Source organism: Olea europaea, chromosome 5, assembly GCF_002742605.1.
Source record: "Olea europaea var. sylvestris chromosome 5, O_europaea_v1, whole genome shotgun sequence".
NCBI lineage: Eukaryota > Viridiplantae > Streptophyta > Magnoliopsida > Lamiales > Oleaceae > Olea > Olea europaea.
Genome location: NC_036241.1, coordinates 14471130 through 14483853, shown reverse-complemented (window position 1 = coordinate 14483853; position 12724 = coordinate 14471130). Strand labels below are relative to the sequence as shown.

Below are 12724 nucleotides of genomic sequence, written 5' to 3'. Positions count from 1 at the left end.
GTTGTCTCTTTGATTTCAACATGGAATTTATGATTTTATGGAAGGATTTTATGAATATGGTTCCTTTCAAATTTATGCAACACCTACCACTCACTATCTCTAGTAAAAGCACTCCAAAACTGAAGACGTCAGATTTCACCGAGAATTTCCCGTCAACAATGTATTTTGGCGACATATAGCCACTACATGAACCTGAGGTTAGGTTCTAGACAAAGTAAATCCATATTTTAATTCTCAGAATGGGGAGTTAAAATAGAACTTACTGAGTACCAATTACTCGCTTTGTTTTGCTTTCAGTTTGATCTCCACCAAAAGTTCTTGCGAGGCCGAAATCAGAAATCTTGGGATTCAAGTCACTATCTAGTAAAATGTTGCTACTCTTAAGATCTCTGTGAATAATTCTCAATCGAGAGTCCTGATGAAGGTAAAGAAGTCCTCTCGCTATGCCCATAACAATCTCAAAGCGCTTTTTCCATGTAATCAATGTTTTTCTATGCTGATCTGCAACAATTTCATAATATATGGACAACTTAGTGGTTGGAAAATATACATCATATTCATCGAATAGGAGATCAATAGAGGCAGATTAACCAAATATGAAATTGTCCAAGCTTTTGTTGGGCATATATTCGTAAATTAGCATCCTTTCATCTCCTTCAAGGCAACATCCCAAAAGCCAAACAAGATTCCGGTGTTGAAGTTTGGAAATCAGAATTACTTCACTCCTAAACTCTTGAAGACCTTGTCCAGAATTCGTTGAGAGTCTCTTCACTGCAATTTCTTGCCCTGTTGGTAATTTTCCCTGTACATTGTTCAAAGTGCTGGGAATCTACTTATACATGCACAGCGGAATTTAAAATATATTTCGATTCCCATCCAATAGATCTCATTGTGTTTGGTTAGGAATTGTGATAAGATTGTACCTTTTCCAGATCTGCAATCCTTTTGCTTTTCTTTTCGTTCCACAACTTTGATTCGCCACCACAGCTGTCCAATTGTCCAGCCTCCAACGGTGATCCACACAGAGAATTTGATTGCAGCCTCTAGGGTTTTCTCTTGTGCTAGCAAGAATAATGAAAACCTTAATGGACCTCAAACCCTAGTTATGTATTTATATAAACCCAAATAGGCTCGGTCCGGTCCGGCCCAATAATTAATTAATCCAATTAATTAAACCCGGTCCGTGAATTAATTAATCCAATTAATTAATTCGAAAATATAAATAACAAATCCAATTAATTAATTTATCCAACGATTGTTAAATTAAGTCCCTGATTGATATCTAGCAATGTGTCAGGGCAATACATGTGACGGGAAATGTCACGTGGTATGACAAAACCAAATTCGTTCGTTTACCGTGAAACTATAATCCCTTCGTCAATATGATCCGATCAATTACGAGATATGGAATTGTGTCAATCTCGATCATCGATCATATCTTTCACTCCACTATTAAGTCAATATAAATCGAAAACTCCTTTTCGACTTATGTGTACACCTTGGCCAAGGATTTGATCATTGACTTAATTGAATGAAACGCAGATCATAATCTCCTACTATCTAAGAGTGACGAATCCTTTATTGATCAATCACAACCTTCATACGATTCTTGACGTACCCGAACGATGTCGTATTAGCGGCCCTTTTCAGAGCAACATCCAACACCGCCAAAGTATGACTGTCCTCATATAAGGTACCATGACGACCTCAAGTCAAAGGACCAATTTCACTATCGAACGTTAGAGATTAACCACCGACACTCAGATAGTTATCCATGTGGAATCTCTCGACGGGTCTCCAATGTTTTGTTCTATAACAAACATCCACGTGTTCATTTAAGTGTCACCACACTTTAACTTGTGAGATCAGCAACTTACTTCACAAGTAAGAAATGCCACACGTGATGGTCTATCCGTAATAACGATATCCGTATCTCGTTATTACTTACGACCACGGATGATTTAAGATTCAATCAGATGTAATTTGTATCTCACAATCACAACTCCTTGTGATTAATAAATTACAAATATTTGAATCCACGGACTCTATTATTTATTTAATTGTCTATTAATTAAATAATAGATCTGCCATTTAATTGCATTAATTATATATAAAAGTATTTATGTCCAAAGTCGATTGGACCTAGGGCATAATACTTACACAAAGGGTCTGTCATGAGGCCGCTGCTCACTATCAACAACCACAAAATCATTCAAAACTTAAATGACTTTCTTACCTTGTACACAATTCCAAATCCTCCTTCTCCAAGCATATTTGTTAATGAGAAGTTCTCAGTTGCATTAGTAACTGTACTCAGATCAAACATTGGCAGCTCTATATCTTTCACATCGATATCAAATGCTGTCAGCAATCAGTTGGATAACGATCAGAGGAAAACCAGTTAATTTAATTCAATGAGATTGGAAAAGTTTGCGCACCTCTTTTCGATTCTCTCTTCTTGATGAGACGAAAGATCAAGAAGCCGAGGATAAACATTCCGCAAACTAACGATATGACCAAGATCAGCACCAGTGTCGTCTTTTTATTGTGATCTGAATGTTAAAGATTTAATTAATTATAGGGCTGTACCTTAATAACTAGAATATATTAACACTGTTTTCACAGTACTAGTTTCAAAAGTGCAGTACTATTACGCAAGAACAATATTCTGATTGATCATCTGTCCTACATAGAAAAAGAATTCAAATTCTGTCCTAAGATAAACTTGAATATACTTACTAAGTTCGGCTGCTGCCATTCGCATGTAGATGTATCGTTCTTTTCTTTCAGAAAACTCTTGAATATCGATCAGATCCCCGAACCACATGAAACAACCACTACCACCTTCACGAATATCTGAATTTGCGTAAGCCATGCAAGAGCAGTTCTTCAAGCATTCTGCCTGACATTCTTTTAGACTCATGCTCTTGTTTAGTGAAAACTGAAGGAGATCTGGCAATTTCACACCTCCAAGCTTTAAAAATTTAATGTGATCCTGCAGGCAACTCAATGGAGTCCTCCTCACACATCCACTGGACCAGTCACGTACATCCCATTCACTCTGCGATTTAGGAATAAATCCGTATAAGCACTCACAAATTGGTCTACTCTTGGTTTTGCAAATGCTATTAGCACCACATAATCCATAGTCATCGCACTGATCATTCATTGATGAATCCATAACAGTCCATGAGAATCCCCCCTGTTTCAGTATGAGTTGTCGGACTGAACCTGATGGATACACTGTAAGCCTGGTAATAATTAAATTGTCGACAACCCCATTCATATAGTACAGTTCTTGATTATTGTAAACAAAAATGCGTGTGTCTACCGTCTTCCAGTCAATGGAACCGCTAAATTCAATTCCATTCCATGGCCCTGACCTGTAAATTGTTTCTGATCCCCTGCGAAGAATAAATTGAGGCATCCCAATATTGTCAAGTCGGAAAGTAATGTCTCCAGGAGAGGGGTCATTGTCATCTTTCCATGATGTTATATACCTGTTTGTGCCGGTGCTCAAATTCCACCCTAGTTTCATTCCTGGTAAAAGCGTATCGGATGGGAAATCAAAGCTTTGCCATACATAGTTTTGTGTGGTATCATCTTTTCTTCTGAGTACAAGGTTACCAGATTCCAATAGCTGTGCCACTGTTGCTGGTTCATTTTTAGAAGAATTGGATGACCAGAAAATATCGCCCGTCGTTGCATTCATAATAGCAAGATCTCCATTAGGGGTGATTGTTAAAACACCAGATGAATTCCTTAATGGGGTTTCCCTGTTTGCAATCCACACAATGATTTCTGGGAATTTCTTGTACCATATTCCTATGTACCATTTGCCAGAATTATTGGGGGAAAAGAAACCTAATTCAAAGCTTTGGCCTGAGGATTCCAAAGTCTCACCGTAGGTGATGGTGCCATTTGAGCTCAATGTATCAGCAGCTCTGCGGAATCCCGAGAGTAAAGACAAGAGAAGAATGTAAAAGAGTAAGGAAGACAAAATCTTCATTGGCAAGCAGCAGAAGGATGTAGCACGAGGAATTTTGAAGAATAACAATTTTACTTATTTATTATAATACGGCAAAAGGTCATATGGAAACTCCAACTCCAGAAGTTGAGTTGGTTGAAGTCGAAAATCATCGCTTTCAAGATTTCCTTGCATGTCATAGACACTCAAATTGCATTTCAAAATGCATTAATTGGTCATTTGTCAGATGAATATACTAATTTCGAGAATTAAATGACAACACTAGTTGAATTTCATAATATCATGATATCAAAATTCAAAATATATTACATATTTTTTTAATATTACAATGTTGAGTGTAATCTTTTCTTAATTGTTGTACTACAAGTGTACACATTTTTTAATATCAATATTTTCGTTAACTAAACGTAATTATTTATTTAGTAATTTATGTATTAATAAAATAAATAATTAAATAAATTTTGAGATAAATAAATTATTAAGAAATAAAAAAAATAAAGAAAATGATGAAACATTGTTCATTTGATGCAACTTTCGTTCTGCGTTAGAGATGATTTTTCATTGGTCCCAAATTTTAATGCAATAATTGGAGATGCCTTAAAATTGTATTAAAAAGTCAAATTAGCCGTAATTATTGAATGCAAGTGTATTAGAAATCCTTAAAATTGTATTGAAATGTCAAATTAGCTGTAATTATTGAATGCAAGTGTATTAGAAATCCAATCAACTTCAAGTCAAAGCAAACTAATGATCAATTAGTCAGGGTCGATCCTGTGATTTTCGGGGTCAGAGACGAAATTCAAAAATTAGGCCCCCAAAATCAATGTAAATGCAAAATTTAACGATATATTATGCAACATATTGTTAACTTAAAACTTAAGATTAAAACAACAAACAAATATCTCAATCATCTCACAATTAATGAAAAAACTATTTTTCTTTTCATTTTCCCTCTTTAAAAAAAATATTAAAAAAAAACTTTGAGCCAAAATAGGCCCTTTGTGGTTTTGGACCTGAGACATAGGCCTCATTTGCCTGTGCCTAGGACCGGCCCTGCAATTAGTATTCTGCATCATATGGTCCCGATACCCTCTTACTCTCTGAGGACAAGAAAGAACACAAAAAGAAAATTTGTTTTCAGTGAAATTTTGAGGCTAATACTATTTGATAACATAGAAGTTTATATGTAAATCGAGGAAAAAATTTTGGGTCGTGGCATAAATGGTCTACACCTTTCCATTTAACGTAGAGTGTATATAAAAATTACAACTTCAAAGCTAAGTTTTGAAGCCGTGATACCCTACAAAAATCTTGGCTCCATAAAAGGTATGATAATCAGTTAATTATTCAAAGTGCACTGCAATGAAAGATTTGATGACCGATTGGGTTGGTGGTTGGCGATAAATGAAGAAGCGAGCCTCTTTGTCATTTTACATTTTTGGACGTAAATTTTTTCTCTTTGGTCTTTTGTTTTAGTGAAATGAATGGATTCTGTCACCAGGGATTTAGCATGCTTATTCCTCGATCCTTTGTGGATGAGTAGTGCTATTTTTAAAGGTTATGGGTATATTTTACATATTTTTGAAATGTTGGCAACCAAATATTCTATTATTCTTTTTATTTTTAAGAAGAGTTGATAGGTAGAAGCATAAAACATGTACACACGATGAAAGTTTCATTGTTCTCAATCAATACCATCACCTTCTAGCATATGTTGATTTATTCGAATATCATAAAATTAGGTATGAAAATATTGTTGACATGTGCAAAAATATCAAAAAAGATTTAATCCATCGATTTTGAGTATCAAAATATCCAAAATTCGAAAAAAAAATATTTTTATTTATAAGCATTCGACCTACAATGGAACCCTAACTATGGCTTAATAGTAAAATCTTACGCAAAAAATCCTAATGACTAAAAAATGACCATCTAACCATCAAATGAAGTATTCATTTGAATAATTAAATAAAAAAAATGGATCAATCCATTTACCTCGTCCACGCACCATATCACCTATTGCATAGAGAGTTTTTTCCATAAAGGACTAGTAGCAGAAACGTGATAATGCATACAAGTCTCCATTGATTTACAAAACTTTCACCGTCAAGGTTAACCAACTTGACCGCCACCTTAATAATTAAAAATTTTATTGTACTTTCGAATTAGACACCTCCTTGATAATAAGCAAACATATCACAATACCTCTATTTTTTTAATATTATACAATAATATTTGATTATCTATATCTTTCAATATTATACAATAATATTTAATTCAATTTGCCAAACATACCATGCTAGTTTACAATAACTTTTTATTCATATAATCTTTATATCTTAATATTTGACATGGGAGAGAAATAAGCAAAGCTTAAAGGCACAATACCCAACAACTTCCATGTCAAAGTTGGCATAGTTGCTTTTGAAACAAAAACAACATTATTAAGACTTTCCAATTCTAACCACCTTTTGCTAGACCCACAACTAGGGGTGGGCGTGGGGGGGGGGGGGGGGGGGTTTTTTCCCCCCCCCCCCCCCAAATTATTTGTTAATAATGTACTATAGTGATTGATTTTAAAATGTGTTGCTAAAAATGAAAGAAAATTTTTTGATTTACGCATAATATTATTTTAATGAAGAATGTGTGGTTAAAAATGAGTACTGTAGAAAATATAATATAGTAAAATGTGGTAGAATGGTAGACAAACAAAGCCTAATACCATTTTTGAGATTCCTTGTCGTTCTATGGCTGTAAATAAATACAAATATATTGCTCATCAAGTGGTACACAGCGAAACTGAAAAGAGTGAAAAATGCGCAGTTTTTATTTCAAAGGAAGCTCGACATTGCAAAGGTCTATACAAATCGAAGGGCATATAACTAACTCTTAATGCTGTTTCAGAACACAATACCATCAAGGTACAAGCAGCAATGTTATATGTGAAAAGTAGATGATGATAAGTTTGTAAAGTAACAATTTTTCATATACATGGCACTCCATAACTTGATTCACATACAACTGAAATATATGGTTTGTAGCCTGCAATGCCTTCTACATTTCAATACTGCAAATGTCAGAATCGTCAGAAAATTTTGCAAAATGTGTCATTATATAGATGTAAATCAAACTAGTAAGAAGACAATTTATATTAGAATCAAACCTAGAAACAGAAAGCTGAGCAGTGAATGAGAAGAGGAAAGCTTAAAACATAAATTACAATACCTGCGGCCAAGAAAAAGAACCACCTCCCATGTTCAAGTTAGGAATCTGTCAAAAAAAATTAAGAATACAATAAAATTACTGAAAAGCAATTTCAGGAAGAAGGGGACACTAGCATCTCGCATGAGCAGGAAGAAGATGGGCAATAAAATTCTCAGCATTTTGATTTTTCACCCCAGGGGTTTCAAATTTCCACAATTTGAAGAAAACAAACTGTTGCGCGATGCAACTTCCTTATCGGACATGTTAACATGTATAAGCGAAAGGAAATGCCCTTTTCCAACACCACCATTATTTATCTCCGAACGAATTGGTTTAGCCAAAGGAAAAAATAACACAACTAGAAGCTTTCCTAACTAAATTGCCCTTTTCCAACACCATAAATCAACCATAACAGCCAGGGCAGCTTCAGTATTTACAGATGTCGTCTCGTTATCATTTTATGCCCTGATCCACGATACAAGTACCAAAGCAACTGTCACTATCTGGTGGACAAACATGTTCTCCACAGTCAATACTAGCAGCTGCCATTGTCATTTAACAGAAGGTATAACCATCATCTTTCTACTAAACCACTTCTAAAACAAGATAACTAGTTAAAAAATAGAGAGTCAAAGTTATATAGTAACACACCATCTTACAAGTACTTATAGAAGGACGAGAAGTAGGAGTCAAGATATGCTCTTAAGACTCAGAGATAATCGATTTAGGAGGAAGAGTAATCTGTTAAGCATTAGTCTTAAAGGTGATGCCATTTCGCAGAAACAAATCTACAAGATGAGCTGTTACCTCCATGCTACTACAAGACACTTTGTTTGGTCAAGATGTACAGTGATCAGGTCTTAATTTATGAAGTAAGGCATTACTATTTGCATATAACAAATATGTTGGAGACTACAGAATTACAATTTCCTTGAAGACAACGTCATCAAGAAAAAGAAAGGTCAAGTATGCGCATTCATGATAAAAAGCACTTAGTTCAAAACTACTGTATCTCATAATTTTCTCAGAGTCTAGAAACATGCTAATCAATAGGAGAGGATGTATACGGTTAGCAGAGACAGTTTCTGCCTCGAATTCCTCCACCTCATCGGATCCCACCCCACCCAAAAAAAGGAGAAAATTAAATAATATTAAAGGTAATTTTCTTTAAACGAAGAGGACAAATTTAAAAAAAAAAAAAAAAAAAGGATAACGTTACTGCCATTTTTGGTCTGCCTTCCAAGAGTTTGAATGAGCTAACCAAGTAAGGACACCCCCCTCACTGAAAATAGTACAACAATAGTAATGATCATTGTATTGAGGGTGCTATGGTTCATTTAGGGACATCTAAAGACGGATATTACGGTCCCCATTCCACCATACATGCTTGCGAGTGGAAAACTTGAAGAGAGGAGAAATGCACCTAACTTCCAGTTTTATGATTCCACAAAAATTCATTAAACTGAAATAGAAATGCACCCCCAACTTCCAGTTTTATGATTCAACATAAATCCATCAATCCAAAATTCTTGTTATATCTTGGCCTCTTATGAACTTGTCTAAGCCCCATTAAATTGGAAAAATGCATTTTGAAATAGTAGATTGATAGAGAATGTGCGATTAAAAAATAAGGAAAAGTTTTGAAATTGCTTGTAATATTATTTTATTAAAAAATGTGTTTGAAATAAAAAAAAAATGGAGAAAAAATGAGAATCAAACAAGGCCTATATCTGTTATTAACAGAACAAGAGAACCATAAAATGCTAGAATGTTTATTTTTGCTATAGAATGGATGTGACATAAATTGACAATAAAGTAAGGAAATGACGACTTGGGTGGTTGGAGCATGTATTACATAGAACTAAAGCAACTCATCTTAATGTAATATGATGCAGTTGAAAATAATTTAAAATATTTATATGCATAATGCAATTATTCTCTGAAGCACGTTTTACATAGACCTAAAGCAACTCATCTTAACATAACATGATGCAGTTGAAAATAATTTAGGGTGTGTTTGAGCCCCTTTAATTTTGAAAAATGTATTATGGAATAGTAGATTGATGAAAAATGTATGGTCAAAAAATAAGGAAAAATTTTTTATTTGCGTGTAATATTATTTTAATGAAGAATGTCTGATTAAAAATGAGTACTATAGAAAAATAATGTAGTAGAATGTGAAATAATGGATGCCAATCAGGGGCTTAAAATATTTACATCCATGATGTTATTATTCTCCGTAGAGGCGAACAAATATTCATGTCACGAACCTCAAATTTAATGGAGATAAGGTTTAGTTTGTTATTATTACTTCATGATCGTCAAGTTTTAGATGAAGTTTCCATCGGCTATAACTCTTTCTTTCTAAATACAACACTTGAACCTCTTAATCAAAAATCCGTACAAGTCAATTACTGTAATGGTATATTATGAAATAAATCGTCTATTTTATACAACAAGCATTATTTGTGGATAGTCTAAAGGGAAAATGAAGGGATAGTATTATAAGTTCCTTTTCTTTTTTAATCTAAGCATCAAATTATATAATCTACTACTCTCTGTTTAAGATTGAGTGCTTGTTTGGTACAGATTAAAATCTGATTTTAATTTAAATCAAAATCAAACAATCAATATCAATCACATATTTCATGGGTCCCACACCTTTTCAACCATATATTTCAAAAATTTCTATCACAATGTACTAAAAAATATAATTTTAATCCCCACCAAACACCCTCAAAAATTTCTATCACAATGTACTAAAAAATATAATTTTAATCCCCACCAAACACCCTCTGAGTACAGTTACTTTTCAAAATATAAGTAGCCAATTTACTCAACAATATATCTTGTAACTTTACTCTTTCAATGACACAGTGGTTGAAGCCTTTCCACATTTAATCTTTTTAATTGAAAACCAAACTGGTTGGACTGACAGATTAGGTAATTAACCAATTTATGCTAAAAGCTGGATCATCAGATTCATTCTGGGATTCTCTCCTTCGTTTAAAAGTTGAACAAAATAGTCTAGAGAATGTATAAGTTTCTCCAACATCATTCATATTACCAAAGAAAGAGATAAGAGTTAGAAACACAAATTTAGATTTTGTTACAGTGACATGTTGTATAATGAGCATTCAGAAAATGGAATTCACAGAGAAATCCATTCACATAGGAATAAGTTTGATTCCAGTACCAGTTTTGTTGTTCCGATATTTGTATAAAACATCTTGACAAATTTATCCATATAAAACTTAGAACTAAAACTTGGAAAAAGTAAACTCAAATCTGCTCTATATTCTACACGAATGCCTTAAATCCAGACATAAAGCAGGAGAATTAGAGATGCCAAAAGATTTTAACTCACCAGCAATCTATACTGGGCCAGTGAATGGAACAAATTCAAGATAAACATCTGGCAACATTCTTCATTCAGATTTTGCAAGAGGGAAATAAATTTAGCACATAATAAAGAGGACTCGTTTACCCCATAATGACAATAAAATCAAAATCCTAAAAAATATTGTCAGCCAGCTTTAATGCCAGTTTCTAAACGGCACATAAAAATACCATTTATCCTTTATCTATTAGGTAATAAATCTTCACAAGGCTCTGCTTAAGCTTTATAACAATTTAATCTACCAAAGATTTCATTTTGTTTATATCCACACAGAGGTACACTACATTAAACATAATGGAAGCAACTGTTTGAAGAATACAAGGAAATTAGAAAAATCTGAACCAGTTGAAAAATAAAAATACTGACCTTTGCGATCATCAGGGGCATCATGATATTCTTGCTCCTCGTCATCCTCCTCGACCACGGAAGCCACAGACACCACTGGCTCTCCACCGCCAGCACTGTCCTTCTCATCGGGATATCTAACCACAACAACCGGGCATACACAATGCCTCACGCAGTAATCACTAACACTGCCAAGCCTCCCATCGCTCCCTCTCTTGGTGGCGCCAAATCCACGGCTCCCCATAATCAGCGTACTTAGCCCAAGCCTCTCAACTTCCAAGCATAGCCTCTCTCTCATGTCATGATCTTTCACAATATGAATTTTGAACGGAATTTGAGCCTCCACGAGCGGTTGTGCCACATCAGACGCCTTGGTAGTAGTAAAAGTATCAAAATCATCTTCAAGCTTCCGCTGGGACTCCTCATTTTCAGTATCAACAATGGACAAATCAACAGAACCCCAATCCGCCCCGTAGAGAACCGAAGTGGGTCGAACATGGACGAGCACAACTGCATCTCCAGGACGGAGATAGTTATGAACAGCCCACTTAACAGCAAAAGCAGACTCATCACTAAGATCAACGGCTATGCCGATCTTCCGCTGAGCATTTGCCGTAGGGGTTTCAGTGGATAAAGGAGTGATGGGGGGAGGGAAGCGAGGCGAGGATGAACGGACCTTGATGGAGGCGAGTGGTGGCATGTCGGAGTCCGGCGAAGGGTGTTGCATTTTGGAAGGTTTAGGGTTAGGGTTTTGAGATGCGTTGACTACTGTGACAATATTGACTGGTGCTCTAGAAGGTAAAGAGAAAAGATGGATTTTGATATAAGAGCGAACGTTTTTTGGGGAATATGCTACGAATTTTTGTAGAACCTAACTTATCCCACAAGCGTCGAATATATAACGTGATAGTGTCAACATTACAAGTATCCAATCCAAGCTATTGGATCTACAACGAAAAAGGAGAATTGCAACTATTAGAATCATACAAAATTTGTTAACGTCAAAACGTGGTTCCAATTTGATCATACAATTTTATAACTGATAAGTATATTTTATACTCTTATTCGGTGCCTAAAATAACGATATTTGATAGTTAGTTTGATAAATTATATTCTAAATTATTGTATTTTACGTTTAATAGGTGAAAATGAAAAAGGAATTAAATGAAAGAAGAAAACAGGCAAAAATGGAAAAATTCAAAGTATGTGCACTAAATTGGCTAGTGGATGCAAAGTTTGAAGGTGAAATTTTATACTTTGAAAAGTGAAGGACTTGAAGGACAATATAGCATTAATGACTTTAAAATGGAGCCCTTTCTACTTAGTCCCTGTTTGAGGCACATTAACTGAAAATGAAAATGGGGGGAATAATATTTTTTAGAAAAATGAGTGGTTGAAAAAAAAGAAAAAATTTTCGATTTACGTATAATATTATTTTATGGAAGATTGTATGATTGAAAATAGGAGAGAAAAAAATATAATGTAATGTAATTTAATTTATTGAGGATCAAACAGGGGCTTAGCAATTGGTGGCTGACTTGGAGATAATTTACCCATAAAGACACGCAACATATAGAATTTAAATTAGGGAAGGATTTAAAAAATGGAATTGAATTTCTAATTGGACTCAGCACTTTGTTGAAATTGATTAGAACTAAAATTCCATTGGAGTCAAACATTGTGGCTCCAAGTAGAAATTGGAGAGGAAAATTGCCGGCTGCTTGGGCTGAATTTTATATATAAACAACACACAATTTGGAGCAGTTGGGAGTAAAAGAAGAGAAAAG

The 12724-nt window shown here is 34.5% G+C and overlaps 2 protein-coding genes across 3 annotated transcripts in view; both read right to left on the bottom strand.

The window, feature by feature from the left end:
* LOC111394282 (G-type lectin S-receptor-like serine/threonine-protein kinase At4g27290) overlaps positions 1–4055 on the bottom strand; it is a 6962-nt gene extending 2907 nt beyond the window's left edge. Inside the window, exons 1-6 of the mRNA XM_023020036.1 lie at positions 2740–4055; positions 2439–2552; positions 2237–2361; positions 592–802; positions 264–501; positions 88–182 (exon numbers count right to left, since the gene is read on the bottom strand). Coding sequence (XP_022875804.1) covers positions 88–182; positions 264–501; positions 592–802; positions 2237–2361; positions 2439–2552; positions 2740–4009 — 2053 coding nt within the window. The 5' untranslated portion in view covers positions 4010–4055. The remainder of the gene's footprint in view (positions 1–87; positions 183–263; positions 502–591; positions 803–2236; positions 2362–2438; positions 2553–2739) is intronic.
* Positions 4056–6788: 2733 nt separating this feature from the next.
* Positions 6789–11825, bottom strand: LOC111394772 (universal stress protein PHOS34-like). Of its 2 annotated transcripts, XM_023020754.1 has the most exons (3): positions 10959–11810; positions 7214–7258; positions 6789–7055 (listed from the first exon to the last, which is right to left on the bottom strand). In XM_023020754.1, exons 1-2 carry the CDS (start codon positions 11662–11664, stop codon positions 7251–7253), a joined length of 714 nt encoding a protein of 237 aa, XP_022876522.1. In that variant the 5' UTR covers positions 11665–11810; the 3' UTR covers positions 6789–7055; positions 7214–7250. The 2 variants fall into 2 exon arrangements, with proteins under 2 accessions (XP_022876522.1, XP_022876521.1); XM_023020753.1 differs by lacking the exons at positions 6789–7055; positions 7214–7258 and adding an exon at positions 7283–7734 and having other exon boundaries at positions 10959–11825.
* Between the last annotated feature and the right edge of the window lie 899 nt (positions 11826–12724).

Bases quoted from the DNA above. Each gene is read 5' to 3' on its own strand.
- LOC111394772 (XM_023020753.1), bottom strand. From the start codon at position 11,664: ATGCAACACCCTTCGCCGGACTCCGACATGCCACCACTCGCCTCCATC. The intron at 7,735-10,958 runs GTCAGTATTTTT...TGACAATGGCAG, and splicing joins TGCCCCTGATGATCGCAAAG to CTGCTAGTATTGACTGTGGA.